The sequence below is a fragment of the Salmo trutta genome, chromosome 38, assembly GCF_901001165.1.
Source record: "Salmo trutta chromosome 38, fSalTru1.1, whole genome shotgun sequence".
NCBI lineage: Eukaryota > Metazoa > Chordata > Actinopteri > Salmoniformes > Salmonidae > Salmo > Salmo trutta.
In genome coordinates this window covers 11,211,071-11,228,052 of record NC_042994.1, presented here as the reverse complement: position 1 = coordinate 11,228,052, position 16,982 = coordinate 11,211,071, and the positions used below count along the sequence as shown (strand labels likewise).

General features: G+C 41.1%; 2 protein-coding genes across 6 annotated transcripts in view; both read left to right on the top strand.

Annotated features, from left to right (window-relative positions):
- Positions 1-14,358, top strand: part of LOC115178179 (phosphoinositide 3-kinase regulatory subunit 6-like) — a 28,872-nt gene extending 14,514 nt beyond the window's left edge. For 2 of the 4 annotated variants that reach the window (XM_029739240.1, XM_029739239.1), the window contains exons 5-20: positions 405-473; positions 1,042-1,174; positions 1,401-1,470; positions 1,688-1,880; positions 2,759-2,909; positions 3,500-3,616; positions 4,195-4,687; positions 5,091-5,190; positions 6,900-7,022; positions 8,314-8,424; positions 8,933-9,035; positions 9,195-9,265; positions 9,540-9,630; positions 9,970-10,022; positions 10,242-10,348; positions 12,591-14,358. In XM_029739240.1, coding sequence (XP_029595100.1) covers positions 405-473; positions 1,042-1,174; positions 1,401-1,470; positions 1,688-1,880; positions 2,759-2,909; positions 3,500-3,616; positions 4,195-4,687; positions 5,091-5,190; positions 6,900-7,022; positions 8,314-8,424; positions 8,933-9,035; positions 9,195-9,265; positions 9,540-9,630; positions 9,970-10,022; positions 10,242-10,348; positions 12,591-12,750 — 2,145 coding nt within the window. In that variant the 3' untranslated portion in view covers positions 12,751-14,358. The remainder of the gene's footprint in view (positions 1-404; positions 474-1,041; positions 1,175-1,400; positions 1,471-1,687; positions 1,881-2,758; positions 2,910-3,499; positions 3,617-4,194; positions 4,688-5,090; positions 5,191-6,899; positions 7,023-8,313; positions 8,425-8,932; positions 9,036-9,194; positions 9,266-9,539; positions 9,631-9,969; positions 10,023-10,241; positions 10,349-12,590) is intronic. The other 2 variants (XM_029739241.1, XM_029739242.1) reach the window with 2 other exon arrangements.
- Positions 14,359-14,819: 461 nt separating this feature from the next.
- LOC115178529 (uncharacterized protein C16orf45-like) overlaps positions 14,820-16,982 on the top strand; it is a 42,177-nt gene continuing 40,014 nt past the window's right edge. For both annotated transcript variants that reach the window (XM_029739776.1, XM_029739777.1), the window contains exon 1: positions 14,820-15,549. In XM_029739776.1, the coding sequence (XP_029595636.1) occupies positions 15,471-15,549 (79 nt within the window). In that variant the 5' untranslated portion in view covers positions 14,820-15,470. The remainder of the gene's footprint in view (positions 15,550-16,982) is intronic.

Below are 16,982 nucleotides of genomic sequence, written 5' to 3'. Positions count from 1 at the left end.
ACAATCAACGATTGCTACCCAAATACATTTGAAAAGAACACTGAGATTGTCAAGGGCATTATGCAACAATGTGAAACATGAATATTATGTCTAGTGGGAAATGGGCGGATTGGCCATCTGGCATTTCAGGCAAACACTAGATGGAATGGTTTATTTTTAGCCCAGTTGGTCTGTCAAACTAGTTGTTTTTTTTTACACAAAATTATAATTAACTTGCTAATAATTGGCCGGTGTAGAGGCCTCAAGGAAAATAATTGTCCAATGTGTTAGAAATGCCAGGGCCGATTTCTGGTCCCAGTCCGCCCCCGGTGGTAACAGATAAGCTATCTTTTACAGACAAACTTTGTATTAGTGAGTAACTGACTAACACAGAAGTTTGTGTGTTTGTCTCATGTTGTCTGCAGGCTGAGAGGGTAGACTGTCGGACACACATCATCCCTTTGCTCCACACACTCATCTATGCTGTCATCCAGGTAGGTTCCCGGAGCTTACATTACACAAGGAAACACCTGTCAGACATGATAACAGCATCTTTACAGACCTGTCTCGGGGTTGGCTGGGGAGAAGCTTTCATTTGGGGGATTGGCTCATTACCCATCACTGTTTTGATGATCTACTCAGATTTGATGAAGTCTTATTTCCTGTTAATCGTCTCCTACACTTCCTGGTCAGGCTAGGTCAGGACTCTGTACTGTCGTAGACCTTTATCTCTTCTTTATCTGTTGGTGTCTTCTTAAAGACAGTTATTTTTGTTACCAGAGCCATAGGCTCTTTAAAGTACAATAGAATAGAATGGGATGGACACCAAAATAATAGAATATTACAAACCATTGATGATTGCTAGCAATTTAAAACAGGATATGTTGTATATTGAAGTTTTGGGAAGTTTGTGCAAGTATTAATGGAGGGAAATGGTACTATACTGTATTTGAGGGTTGTGTGTATGTACAATACCAATTGTGTTTGGTGGTTCAGGTAAATCCGAGGACAGCTGTGACTGACTGACAGTACTAACTGTGCGTATATCTGTGTATGTTCCAGTCTGCCTATCTTCCTGACGACCTGTACAAGCGGGTGTATGACTTCTGTAAGAGGCTGCTTACCCTCCCCCAGCCCTACTGTACTGTAGGCCTCAGCTACACCAGACGCATGAAGACAGAACGCTACACACCAGGTACCGAAACCAACATACATCCTTGGTCTAACCTGTCGAACGATGTATTTTTTATTATGTATTAGATAAGACTTTATTGGTAGACTTTACTGTCTTCAAAGGTGATAATCGTTTTACTGTAATACACTTTAGAATGAAGAGGGATGTTTGTTTCATTGTATTCAATGGCTGTAGTACTGAGAATGTCATGTGTTTTACTTGGATAGTAAATCTTTTTGACCCGCAGGAGTGCTCTATCAGAGGATGGTTATTGCAGAGCAGAGCCTGAAGAATGACTACCATCCCTTTCAGGAGAGGTGAGAGAACAACCTAACTTGATGTTGTATACACACGGCGACACAGAGAGAAGCACAGTACAGTGTAGAAGCCATTTTTCCTTATGGTATAGAATGACATGCTGTTAGTAGATAAAGTAGCTTGTAATAACAGCAGGTTGCATGTGAACTGCCGACCAAACAATTAGGGAACTGGTTAATCAAGGATAACCAAAGGCAATAACTCAATCTCTCCTAGGGTGTTTGTGTTCGCCGATCCGGCGGTCTTCTCCGGCCCCCACTGTGAGGCGCTGAGGGGGGACATCGAGGCCCCGGGGTCAGGGGGGTATCTGAATCCCCTTGACCACATGCGGAGCGTGGTCCAACACTCCATCCAGGCTGCTCTAGGAGGGGAGCTGTGCCACGGTCCTAAACTGGCACAGGCACTGAAGGTCAGTGTAGTTGCACTGTGGTTGTGTTAACATTGAGTTTCACTATGACATTTCTTCTATTTATGTCTGGTCTTTCCGAATGCGTATGTGATGATGGGTTTCAGGGTAAAAGTTATTGGTAAAACCCTTCATTTACTTTGTTTCTTTCTTTTTGGCTTTATTTATTCTTTTGTCCATCCATCCCACTTCGGAGAACAAAAGTAACTTAGTTTTTACCACATTGTTTTTGTTACATGTATATTCTAGGCACATTTTACATGCACAGCACATTTGACACAGTAGAAAAACCTTTTGGGTGTGACTTCTGTTCTAGAGTAAAGAAACTTGTTTTATGGTCTTGATATTTACTTTGATGTTTAATCTCAGTTTGACTTTGGTTTTGTCGTGTCATTTCGCAAATGTTGCCATGTTTTGTTCAAAGTTATCTAAATCAATACCACTTTGTGTTTGACACTAGTTTCTATTTCAGTGTATTGCACAAACCTCTTTGTGGTTTGTGCAGTTTCAATTTGCACCAAAGCAAAGCTCAGAAAGCTAAAGGTCTCTACTGGTGCCTCAAACATGCGATCTCAGTCATATTCAGCAACACACTTAACCAGAAATGATCTATAATGACTCAATAGTGTGTTGTTTAGTTGTGCTGCTCCGTGATCTAACAGAGGTTGGCACCATTCCCATTAAAACACACACTGGTCCTAATATAACACTCATCTCAACAGGATGTGTCAAACTCAGACTTCCAGATGTGTTTGTCTGGACGCTGATGGCCTTTCACCTGTATTCTATTCATAGACCGTGTGTGTGTGTGTGTGTGTGTGTGTGTGTTTGCGTGTGTGTGTTTGCGTGTGTGTGTTTGCGTGTATGCGTGTGTGTGGCAGGAAATTGGCCAGGACGTGGAGCCGTACTTCCAGGAAGTGGTGGCCAGTCTGGAGCAGAGTGTGGAGGAGGGCACCAAGGGGGAAGGGGTGGTGCTGAGGGGGAGACTGGGACAACTCTACAGAGAGATCCTCACCAATACTGACACATCAGGTACAGGATCATCATAGAGGAATCATCTTTTGACTGTTTGAAACCAAAACCAACTGATCTAAAAAGCATCCAGACATTATCTCCCATTTCTTTTAGACTAGCATTTGGTTTCTGTTTACAAGTGAAAATGGAGGGGTAACGTTAATGTAGACGACACTTCAAGCTATTACAGCTGGTACGTGTATATAAGTAGTTATACATTTTTCACATAGGGCGTATTCAGAGAAATACTGCCAACCCTGTCCTTTTTTTGTGTTAGTGTGTCTTCAAGCTGACACATACCGTATAGTGCAGCAGTCACTGACTCAGGGAACGTTATTAATAGATCGCTGTATTGGTCAGCTGATCTTTCACACTGTATTCCTCCATGTCTAAATCTGTCGAGTCAGAGCCCCCCCCCTCCTCCTTAGGACAGATGTACACTGTATTTCCCTTTTAATACAAATGTATTCTTCTCATCATAACAACTATCCTTCAAATGGACACTACACTGTCTCTCACAGGCCAGGTGTGAGACCATATACTTAGTGTAGGGGAGGGGGACCAGGAAGTAATCGGGTGTTGTGTTGTTTTTGGTGTCATTGTGACAGTTTGGGCTCTTCCTGGTTTAGACACATTGTCCTCCGGTGGTGGGGGATGCCTGTGTGACATGCCGCTTCCCAACCCGGAGATGAGCTTCCACCTGTGGCGGGAGGATGAGGAGATCTGTGAGTGATCTGTTGTTTATACACACACCAATGAGAGACCTCTGTTACATGAACTCTGTTTCTCTGTTTAATAACAGTAATACTTTTTTTTCTCTCAAAAAGGTAGGGGTCAAAATGATTGACACCCTAAAAATTCTTATAAATAAAGTAGTCAAAAGTTTAGAATTTGATCCCATATTCCTAGTACGCAATGACTACATCAACTTGTTACTCTGCATTTGCAATTCGTTTTTGGTTGTGTATCAGATTATTTTGTGCCCAATAGAAATGAATGGTAAATAATGTATTGTGTCATTTTGGAGTCACTTTTATTGTAAATAAGAATAGAATATGTTTGTGAACACTTCTACATTAATGTGGATGCTACCATGGTTATGGATAATCCTAAATGAATCGTGAATAATGAGGAGTGTTATTCTAGCACACTGTGTTCTCACCCCATGCAAATGTCCAATACCATAGCTCTTTCTTGTCTCGCTGCTTCATGTTCTCATTGACCTGTATTGACATTCATGTTATAGAGATGGAGTACATATGTCATCTAATTCCTATTTTTCTGATGTCACCTCTTCCACCAGGGCGCGAGCTGGCCAAGTGCGTGCGCTCCAGCTCCATGTCGTCGGAACACTTCTGCCTCACCCAGGACCAGGAGACAGACTTTGACCTCGCTGACCTCCCCGCCGACCTCACTTCATCCTCCGCCATGCCCCGCCACTCCGTGATGTCCACCGACAGCGGCATCGAGAGGGACCTTCCCCCTGGGGTTGAGCCTTCAGTGGTGGAACCCTCTGGTGGTTCGGAGGAGGGGGAGGCCAGGTTAACCCGACGAGGAGGTATCAAAATGAGGCCGTCAGTCACGGACAATATGGCCCTGATGCAGGACGCTCTGGAGGAGAGCGGGAGTGTGGCCGGGGGAAGGGGAGGCGGGGGAGGGGGGACACTTCATAGGAAGGCGGGGTGCAGCGGGACCCCATCATTCTCCAAGCAGCAGAGGCACTTCACAGCCCGGATTGTGGTGATGGGGGACGACAGGGTGCTGGGGAAGCTGGCTAAGGCCTTCTACTTTCTCAGGTGAGGGACCAGGATCATGGGTAATGTAGTCTGGGAGACTGCATGTAGTTTGTAGTGGATATTGGATATATTAGAATGGATACTGGATATAATCGATTTCTGTTAGAAATGATCATAGTATACTTTTTGGAGACAGTTCCACCTACAACAATTTGGTTAGCCCTATACTATGCTGTTGAAATGTTTTTATTTCCTAATGTCCAAAAAATGGAATCGGAAACTAACTGTCCATTCCCGTGGTCTAGTCAGGAAGAAGGAAGTTGAATTGAAACCATGACACATTAACAGTTAATGCGTCAGAAATAGACATTGGGATTATTCCCAACTAACTTGACTGGTTATTACACCCATTTTGGTGTCCTGTGTAGCATGGTTTGAGTTAATCATTGGTTTCACTCTGCAGGAAAAGGGAAGCACGTCGTCTATTTCTGACCATGAAAGTCAACTTCCAGTTTTACTACATCCCTGTCTGTGAGGATCCCAGTCCCACCTGTCCTGTCAAAGTAAGGCCACAAGCTAACACCTCACCTCTATCAGTTTACAACCTGTCGAGAGACATTTATATGACTCATTTCAGTGTTTCAGTTTGTGAACCCACACACACACACACACACACACACACACACACACAGTATGTGAAATGATCACATCAAAAGAATGATATGCGGGTTGAAATGGCAGATTTGGTCACTGATAAGTGCCTGCATTGGAACGTTGGTGGCTGTACAGTAATAGTTGCCCACATCCCTCCCACTAATTGGACAGTTTTTGGAATGTTTTGTTGTCTGAGTGGGGGAAATGCTGTAAATTAAGAGGACTATGTATTTTGAAAGATGAGATGTCCAAATGTGCATTTCACATTTCCATATCATAAAACTCCTGCAATATACAGTCAACATTTATGATCACTATGCTTGATGTACAGTTACAAGATGACATCAATCGATCAATCACGTTTATTTATAAAGCTCTTTTTAGATCAGCAGATGTCAGGGAATGCTATACTGAATCCTAAAACCCCAAACAGCAAGTAATGCAAATGTAGAAGCATGGCGTCATATCCTGGGTTGTTCTGAACAGAATCTCACTTGGCAGAAACTGGTTGAATCAATGTTGTTTCCATGTCATTTTAACAACAAGAAATCTATTTGAGGATGTTGAATCAACGTGGAAACTGATTGAATTTGAAAAAAGTCATCAACGTATGGAAATGTGTTTTTTTCACCCAACTTTTAACCTAAATCCAATGACAGTGATATTTTTGGTTGATTTCATGATGACAACTCAGCCAAATGTAAATCAAAACTAGACGTTGAAATGACGTCTGTGCCCAGTGGGAGGTTTGTGTATTATGAAGAAAATCCGCAGCGGAACACGCACCTGAATGCAGCTGAATGCACCTGAATAGTCCTTTCTATGCGCACCAAAATTACGATATGTTCTCTGAATTGCCCTGTGAAAGCCTAACACTGTAAGATCGTATTATAAAACTTAGCTTGTCATGTTGGCAATAGAACACACTTTCAAATTATGCCCACCTGACCCAGATTGTGATTTATAATGGTCCGTTTCTGGATGGCGTAAACAACAACAGTAATTGTGTGACGGCGGGGATGCAGGGCTGTGTTCCAAACGAAACAACTACAAGTGTGCTTGTTCTAGTTCCTCAACGGCACAGCTAGGAAAGCTAAAAAAAGCACCTTATCGTTGAAGACTTCTTTGAGTTATAAAAGTGCATTGAAATGACTTAGGAACTGTGCACACTTTGGAGAGCGGTGGGGTCACTTGGAGACAATTGTTTTCCAGGAATATTCTTATACTCTTACTGAATGTATTCAGAGTATTTTAAGATTTTGTTATCAACAAATGCGGCGAAAAGTACAGTAAATATAAAATGCACATAAAATCAACAGTGTGATTTTTGGATTCAGTCTTGTGTCAGTTGAACTGTGTCCTTGACTTTGGTATTATAATTTTCCTATAATCTCCAAACGGTTCCCTTTCAATTGCTACCGTGGTTATGCATATGTTTTTCATATTTCTTCTGTAAGAAACATTTACATTTAACCCTATCCATATAGGCCAATTCCCACTAGTGTAAAGGCTTAATGTTGTTCTCTGGTTTTACCTGGAACTTGGCTGTGGTTGAGTAACCCTAACAGTTTAGTACAGTAGTGTATATTTAATAAACCATGTTGTACTTCTCTATCAGGAAAACCTCTCCCCATTACGGGAAAACCCCTGTGCCCTGGGTTCCTACCTGGGAATGGTGGATCCATGGTACAACTGCAACATCAACAGTCTGGGTTCCATGATCCCCAAGCTGGCCAAAATGGTACAGTAACCTGCTGTTTCTACGTTATGTTGAAATGACAGCATCAAATAGTATTTTCTGTTCTCTTTTGATACTTTTGATTGAGCCTGCCTGGAATGCTAGATTGACAGGGTTTGCACTTTTGGGACTATTCCATTGGTTTCATTAGCCTGGCAAGCTCAATCAAGTGTAGCTTTCAGGATTTTAAGAGGAAACACAATGCTAGTCTAATCTACAGTAGGTCTGATTTACAGTAGATAAAGTTATGTGGTTTATGTTCTGCAACCTGTCTGTACCATATAAAAAAGTCAACAAATTACCGTTTGCATGTTTCTAGGTGTTTTGAATGATTAGCAAACAAAAGGAAATTGCACAGGACTTTACAGTAGTTGCTTGTTTACAGGAAGCAACAAAAAAACATCTGTGGGCTCTTATCGAAACTAGGAACCTATGAGTACTGTATGCAAATAGTTTTGCTGTTATGGGTCATCTTAGCATTTCGCTGGATAGAGGGAAGAGAAACTGTTTGACACAGTATAGGGAAAGACAGGGAAGTATCGGGGGGTAAAAGGTTGTGAAACGTTGCAGGGACACAGGGTCAGGTTTTCATTGTTTAATGCTGTAGTTTCCAATAAATAAGGACCTGTAATGAATTACAATGCGAGGGAAATAGAACAAAAATAAGTTGATGCTGCAGAGTAAAAAAGCCTTTGTGCACCACACAAACTTCCCGACGTAATCAATGCACTCGTGTAGTGGAAGAATGAAAAAGCCTTTGTGCACCACACAAACTTCCCGACGTAATCAATGCACTCGTGTAGTGGAAGAATGAAAAAGCCTTTGTGCACCAACACAAACTTCCCGACGTAATCAATGCACTCGTGTAGTGGAAGAATGAAAAAGCCTTTGTGCACCAACACAAACTTCCCGACGTAATCAATGCACTCGTGTAGTGGAAGAATGAAAAAGCCTTTTTTACAACGCGTGGGTGGGTTTTTTATTCTTGCCATGCATAAGCCATAAAACAATCGAGGCTTTTAAAAATGTTCCACTACATGATACTGCCTTGATTACTTCTGGAAGTTTGTTTGTACAAAGGCTTTTCTATAGTATTTCATCCCATGATCAAAGAGCACCTTGTGGATGAACTATAAACCAAAGAAGTGCTCCTCTCCTGTGTCTCTACATGAATGAAATAGAGTTCCTTCCAAAACATGAATATTCAGTGTATTAAAAGGCTAGTTTTATGTGTACCCCTATCTGTCTTGGTCAACCCCAGGCTCCATACTAACATGTTCCCATCTCTCTCCAGCAGTCCAACAGCAGCAAGCAGGCAGAGCCTAACCCCTTCCTGTCTGATGTCATTTCCTACTATGTGCGGACCGGACTGCAGCCTGTTTACTTCACCATCTATTCTGTCAAGGTGAGGAGACATAGGATGCATCTGAAATGGTACCCTAGTCAGAGCCCTGTTTGCCCTGGTCAAAAGCAGTGCACAATATAGGGAATAGGGGGCCATTTGGGACACAGCCGTAGCCATATGCTTCACAAACAGGTCTAGTTATCGCATATACACAATCGAATCTCTCTACCACTGTCTCTGGTCTATTGTGTGATATAATGACAGTAAGTCTGCAGCGATGGAATAAGCATAGTTTATCTTTGGCCCTCTAGCATGTTCATGATTATCAGTCCTCACTCATAGACCAAAAACACCAAATGCCAGAGTGCACATGATCTGAATGGTAATATATCATAATAATAATAATAAATGCCATTTAGCAGATGCTTTTATCCAACGCAACTTACAGTCATGAATGCATACATTTTTACGTACGGTTGGCCCCAGCGGGAACCGAACCCCCTTGGTGTTGCAAGCACCTTGCTCTACCAACTGACCCGCGATTGTCATCCTCTTGCTTATGTTCCAGATCTGCTTCTCCAACCTGACCAAGGACCCAGTGGAGGATGTGTTTCTCTCCCACTTAGAGCTGGACTTCCCCGAGTTCAAACAGTCCCCAACTACTTTGAAAGGTAACATTTAGCCTGTGTACGCCGATCGACGTTCTCTGCATCTGATGTTTTTTTTGACTGATTTGAAGTGTGTGTGTGTGTACGTGTGTGCATGCATTGGCGTGTGCACGTGTATATGTCACTCGTCCGGTCTGATCACGTCTGTCCTCCCACTCCCAGCCACAACCCTCAAGCAGAAGAAGAGCACAGGAGACGTATGTGGTGCTGTCGTCTCTGTCAACTACAAAAAGGTCAGCGAAAGTTTAACCGGGTTTTTAACATTACCTCATCAATATGCATCAATGTAAAAGTGCTGCATCTGGCTATAAAGCTAATGGTATGCTCTATTTTCATAGTGTTTGGGATTGATACTGTTGACGCAACGTTTGTCTTTCTCTGTTTAGAGTTTTGAACTGCATCATGAGAGTGGCCTGACCTGAAGAGAGATCATATAACCTGTATTTGACATGTAGCTGTTGGTTTCTCTCTATAACCTCTGACCTGTGACTCTGTCCTCCTCTCCAGGTGTCGTTGAGTGGTAGAGACGTAGATAAGGGTATGTCAGTGAGGACCTCAGGTGTTCAGCTTAGTGCCATTCCCTCCAATGAAACTGAAGGTATACAACACTACATATCACACACAATGATATTTACTATATTCACGTAATGAATTGCTAGATTCATCTGTATTGTGATCAGTAGTCGCTGAGTTGTCACCCTATGGGTCTATTCCACGTTGGTTCAACATCATTTCATGGAAATGACGCGGAAACAACGTTGATTCAACCACTGGGCAAAGTCACAATGTAAAACAGTATTGCATGTTCATGCTGTTGCATATTGATACAATTGTGAGAATGTAAAAATAAGTTCTGAAATGTCTACTACTTTTCCCATATTATTCTGTATATCTGTTGAAGCCTGGCCTATGTTGTCATTTTTGTTGTTGTCCTCAGATCTGAACTGTCTTACAGTAGCTTTCAACGAAACCAAACCCAAAAACACCATGGTGAGCTTACACCGTTTTAACACACAGATGTCTATTAGTGAAGGTTGATATAAAATTCAGAAACATAACAGATTTACTTCATCCTCTTGGTATTCTTGGGTCTCCATCTTGTTCTTAACGTCACAAAGGCCTGGTTCGCTTGACTAAGCCTGGTGGCCACACCGCTTTATGATCTCATAAACCTAAAACCAAACCTAACACACAGACTTAATTCCACAGGAGGCCAAGATCCGTACCTGTAACATCAAGATCAGAACCCTGGAGATGAAAACCTTCACTGTGACCCTGGACAAAGACTCTAGGAGGACCTTCAAAGACGTACAGAGGTGAGAGCTGTTGGTGTAGCTGTTGCTGTTGCCTACGGTAGGGCTACCATGGAAACTTGAAATAGATGAAAACAGGTCAGACAGTGGTTTGGTGGATAGACACATGATCTTGTTACCAGAAGGTTGCTGGTTGAAATTTCTTCTGAAGCATGTTGGTCTAACCTCATTTGTTTAGCCCTAGTCATACTGTATGTGGTTTAGTTACATATGCACATGTTATATATATAGTGTCATGTTATAGTATGTATTATATATATTGTGTCATGTTACAGTATAAATTACATATATTGTGTCATGTTACAGTATAAATTATATATATTGTGTCATGTTACAGTATAAATTATATATATTGTGCCATGTTACAGTATGTATTATATATATTGTGTCATGTTACAGTATAAATTATATATATTGTGTCATGTTACAGTATAAATTATATATATTGTGTCATGTTACAGTATAAATTATATATATTGTGCCATGTTACAGTATGTATTATATATATTGTGTCATGTTACAGTATAAATTATATATATTGTGTCATGTTACAGTATAAATTATATATATTGTGTGATGTTACAGTATACACAGTTGAAGTCGGAAGTTTACATACACTTAGGTTGGAGTCATTAAAACTAGTTTTTCAACCACTCCACACATTTCTTGTTAACAAACTATAGTTTTGGCAAGTCGGTTAGGACATCTACTTTGTGCATGACACAAGCAATTTTTCCAACAATAGTTTACAGACAGATTATTTCACTTATAATTCACTGTACCACAATTCCAGTGGGTCAGAAGTTTACATACACTAAGTTGACTGTGCCTTTAAACAGCTTGGAAAATTCCAGAAAATTATGTCATGGCTTTAGAAGCTTCTGATAGGCTAACTGACATAATTTGAGTCAATTGGAGGTTTACCTGTGGATGTATTTCAAGGCCTACCTTCAAACTCAGTGCCTCTTTGCTTGACATCATGGGAAAATTAAAAGAAATCAGCCAAGACCTCAGAATAAAAATGGTAGACCTCCACAGGTCTGGTTCATCCTTGGGAGCAATTTCCAAATGCCTGAAAGTGCCACTTTCATCTGTACAAACAATAGTACGCAAGTATAAACACCATGGGACCACGTAGCCGTCATACCGCTCAGGAAGGAGACGCATTCTGTCTCCTAGAGATGAACGTACTTTGGTGCGAAAAGTGCAAATCAATCATAGGACCTTGTGAAGATGCTGGAGGAAACAGGTACAAAAGTATCTATATCCACAGTAAAACGAGTCCTATATCGACATAACCTGAAAGGCCGCTCAGCAAGGAAGAAGCCACTGCTCCAAAACTGCCATAGAAAAGCCAGACTGCGGTTTGCAACTGCACATGGGGACAAAGATCGTACTTTTTGGAGAAATGTCCTCTGGTCTGATGAAACAAAAATAGAACTGTTTGGCCATAATGACCATCGTTATGTTTGGAGGAAAAAGGGGGAGCCTTGCAAGCCGAAGAACACCATCCCAACTGTAAAGCATGGGGGTGGCAGCATCATGTCGTGGGGGTGATTTGCTGCAGGAGGGACTGGTGCACTTCACAAAATAGATTTCATCATGAGGAAATAAAATTATGTGGATATATTGAAGCAACATCTCAAGACATCAGTCAAGAAGTTAAAGCTTGGTCGCAAGTGGGTCTTCCAAATGGACAATGACCCCAAGCATACTTACAAAGTTGTGGCAAAATGGCTTAAGGACAACAAAGTCAAGGTATTGGGCCAAAATTCACCCAACTTATTGTGGGAAGCTTGTGGAAGACTACCCAAAACGTTTGACCCAAGTTAAACAATTTAAAGGCAATGCTACCAAATACTAATTGAGTGTATGTAAACTTCTGACCCACTGGGAATGTGATGACAGAAGTAAAAGCTGAAATAAATCAATCTCTCTACTATTATTGTGACATTTCATATTCTTAAAATAAAGTGGTGATCCTAACTGACCTAAGACAGGGAATTTTTACTAGGATTAAATGTTAGGAATTGTGAAAAACTGAGTTTAAATGTATTTGGCTGAGGTGTATGGAAACTTACTACTTCAACTGTATGTAAATAACTAAATGCACATATATGCTTTTAAAAAGTGTAATATTATAATCTTTCAATGTTCAATGTCACTAAAGCCCCCCAAAAATGGCAAACATACTTATTTAATTCTCATAATTTGACATGTCCTCTATAAATTAATTTAATTCCAGCATAGAGATCGCTCCCTGTCTTGATCCTGGATACTGTGTCCAGAAGACCATGCGGTCCAAGTTCAGTTTGGGGGAAGAGGAGAGGGACGCTGGCCTCAGCAAGTACATGAACAAAGGACTTCCTCTACCAATCAATACCTTCGCTGGTATCATCAACTGACTGATCCCACAACCATCTGGATGGACTCCACTGTACAGAGACTGAAACGTTGAGACCATCTACATTGTATGAGGATCAGGGACGCGCTTAGTACTCACAACAGCGCCTCAGTGTACCTTGAAGGGATGTGGAAAGAGAACCTGGGTGGCAGCTAAGGGTAACTGGTGTAACCTTGACAAGAAAACCAGTTGAGTTTGACAAGTGTTAGATTTGTCAACAAACAAATTAATTTGTCATGGGTATTGGATCTCGTTCCAGTTTCTGCTTGTGACAGTTTTATCATATACTGCTCCCATAGGCATATCTCTGACTGGCAGCATAGTCAAAGAACAATATTGCCTCTAAAATTTACAATTTTATGAGAGTGTATGAGGCATGAGAGTGAAGCTGAGTTGGTATTAGCTCCAAGATAAGCTTTAGCTCAGAGGACTAACATAAACTTGACAACCTGGGTTCAAAATCTGGTCCGTCAGAAGAGTAGCCCACCCTCCCAATCATCTAATCTAAGGGAAGACTCATCCATCCCTTGACGTCAGGGTTGGGGCAAATTCCATTTCAATTCAGCAAAGTTATGGAGTAAACTGAAATTCCCATAGGGATTGACTGAATTTAAATGGAATTGACCCCAACCCTGCTTGCCATGTAAACACACTACCTGCTGCTCTTTGAGTTCTGACACTGAATAACCCTGGTAGGGTCATTTTCATTACTAAGCTTGGCAGAAGAACAACTTAAAGATAGTTTGATGTCTTGGTGAGCTAACAACAGAAGCTCTTGAAGCAGTCACTTGTTGGATTAACCAGTTCTTTAAAAAACAGGTTCTATTTAAAGGGGCATATAGCCTATTACAGGCCACGTCTGCTCTCTGAGCTCAACCTAAGTTCTTGTAAGTTAGCAATAAAGGTTTGAATGCACTGTGCACAAGCCTTCAGTAAAAACATGACACAAAAGAACAGGCACCTATTTTTAGATCCCTAAGAACATGTTGCATGACAGGAAACCGACTGGGGGGGTTTCAATTTCTGGTAGCTTTCTGCTTATGACTTTGTTCTGTATGCTAGACTAACAAGTGGTGCAATATCCAGTGTGGTTGACTATTACCATGCTAGGAGGTCTATGCTAAAATGAAAGTTCAACTCTGAGCCCTTTGCTTGTTTCAAATGAGTTTATCACGCCTAACTTGAAGGTGATGGAACACAGTCACCGCTGTCGGACATTGGCTGGTTTACAATAAATCATGAGGTGATGGGGACTAGTTATCATATATGCACCCATAAAAAGTATGTAGATGACAGAAAGACAGGCATACAGACAGAGAGAGAGAAAGACTGACTGACTGAATGACTGAGTGGCCACATCTATAAAAGCCACTGTCATAATACCATTGAAAAAAAACAAGGGTCTAAAGAGTATTCTGATCGCCAGCTAGTATTTTTGTAATGCATCATCAATAGACCTTTTTGCACACTTGTCTATTTTTTAAATGTTATGTATGTAAGACTAATCATTGGAGTATGGTGTCATTGCAATTACTTGTTTAATAGTAGTGTAAATACATGTATTTTTATATAATTACTGTATATTTGATATAAAAAGAGAGAATTTGAATCCGACTTTTTCTGAAATGAAAAATGAATGAGTTGATTATTCTATTCTTAAGGATAGTTCACCCAAATTACAAAATTACATATTGGTTTCCTTACCCTGTAAGCAATAGGTCTATGGACAAGGTATGGCAGACATACATGGACAAGGTATGACAGAAATACATGCTTTGGTTTAGTTTCCCTGGCACTGTTCCACTGCTAACGTTTTAGCATTTATGGCACAAATATATATATATATATATATATATATATATATATATATATATATAATATCTATATATACTGATATTAGAATTTTTCCACATATTCAAATCATCTAGAAGGGACTTTGTTTAGCTTCACAATACATTTGAGATACTTTTAGATGATTTGGACTTGATGCGTGAAAAATACTAATATCGGTACCATGACTTGAATGGGATTTGTGCCACAAATGTTAAAACGGTGCCAGGGGAATAAAACCAAAGCATGGATTGCTGTCCTACCTTGTCCACAGACTGCTTATGCTGTGTTCAAGACAACTCGTAAACTCCGAACCTCAGAGTTAAAATTTGCGTAAGTTTTTAGTGTAGGGCTTCCTATTGGTTGCTTTTAATACTTTCCAAGTGGGAACTCTGACCTCATCTTTCTACAACGAGTTTCCAAGTTGGACATTTCAGAGTTTCCTAGTTCTGAGTTTTCTTGAACGCAGCGTTACAGTGTAAAGAAACCAATGTGTAATTTGGGTGAACTATCCCTTTAAGTACAGTGCTGTTGAACGAGAGGGATACTGTGGGTGAAACTGCGTGTAGTACCACCGATTAACGTTAGGTGGCGCCATGGTCTAATATAAAAGTATATCTTCGAGTTTACAGTAGGTATTGAAAACATCATCAGCCTTGGCTTGAACACCGCAAACTCAAATAACGGCAAGAGCGTGGCAACACCAGCACGTTGTGGAAGCGTTTTTACACAATTCTCTGCCATGCAGCTTGGTACTTAATGAAAGACTGTGCGCACAGACTGCTCCAGTTGCCTTTTCTTGTTAGTTTTCCTTCGGTTTCCAAGACACAGCATTGTATTTGTTTGACAGCGCATCCTTGACCAGTTTGGAATCGAACCCACGGTTGAGAGATGGAAAATAAACAAGGATCATCACATCAGTACGGCTCTCTGGAATGCACTAAATGGAATACAGACAATTCCAAAACAGGTAAATAAATGGAACTGTTTGTGTGTGCATAACTGACCTGAGAAAGTGAAGACAATAGTATTTATTACAGGGGAAATGCTTGCAGTTGCATGCAGATGTTGTTTGTTTCGTAATGCACGTCTACAGGTGGCAGTCAACAGCTGTAGCTAGAGCGCGTATGTTATTTCATTAGGATCCCATCAACTACTGCACATGCCGCAGCTAACTCTTCCAAAATACAAAATAATATAAGAGTTCTATATTGGAAAGACACCAAGAAACAATACAAATTATATTGACACACTATTCATATACATATACAGTACAGTTAAATTCGATCTTTAGAAAGAGGAGAGGTGCTGTGATAGAATGTGTTTTTTTTAATCATTTTTTTATAGCTAAACTCGCTTTTGCCTGAGTAACATCTGGTGGCAGAGCATTCCATGATGACATGGCTCTATACATACACTACCTTCGGAAAGTATTCAGACCCCTTGACTAGTTCCACATTTTGTTATGTTACAGCCTTATTCTAAAATTGATTAAATTGTTTTTTCCCCCCATCATCAATCTACACAAAATACCCCATAATGACAAAGCAAACATTTTTTTTATTATGTTTGCTAATAAAAATAAATACAAATTAAATATCAAATTCACATAAGTATTCAGAACATTTACTCAGAACCTTTGGCAGCGATTACAGCCTTGAGTCTTCTTGGGTATGACACTACAAGCTTGGCACACCTGTATTTGGGGAGTTTCTCCCATTCTTCTCTGCAGATCCTCTCAAGCTCTGTCGGGTTGGATGGGGAGAGTTGGTGCACAGCTATTTTCAGGTCTCTCCAGAGATGTTCGATCGGGTTCAAGTCCAGGCTCTGGCTGGGCCACTCAAGGACATTAAGAGACTTGTCCCGAAGCCAGTCCTGCATTGTCTTGGCTGTGTGCTTAGGGTCGTTGTCCTGAACCTTTGCCCCAGTCTGAGGTCCTGGGCACTCTGGAGCAGGTTTTCATCAAGGATCTCTCTGTACTTTGCTCCGTTCATCTTTGCCTCGATCCTGACTAGTCTCACAGTCCCTACCGCTGAAAAATATCCCCACAGCATGATGCTGCCACCACCATGCTTCACCATAGGGATGGTGCCAGGTTTCCTCCAGACGTGACGCTTGGCATTCAGGCCAAAGAGTTCAATCTTGGTTTCATCAGACCAGAGAATCTTGTTTCATGGTCTGAGAGTCTTTAGGTGCCTTTTGGCAAACTCCAAGCAGGCTGTCATGTGCCTTTTACTGAGGAGTGGCTTCCGTCTGGCCACTCTCCATAAAGAACCGATTGGTGGAGTGCTGCAGAGATGGTTGTCCTTCTGGAGGTTTCTCCCATCTCCACAGAGGAACTCTAGAGGGCCCGTCTCCCCCAATTGCTCAGTTTGGTCGGGCGGCCAGCTCTAGGAAGAGTCT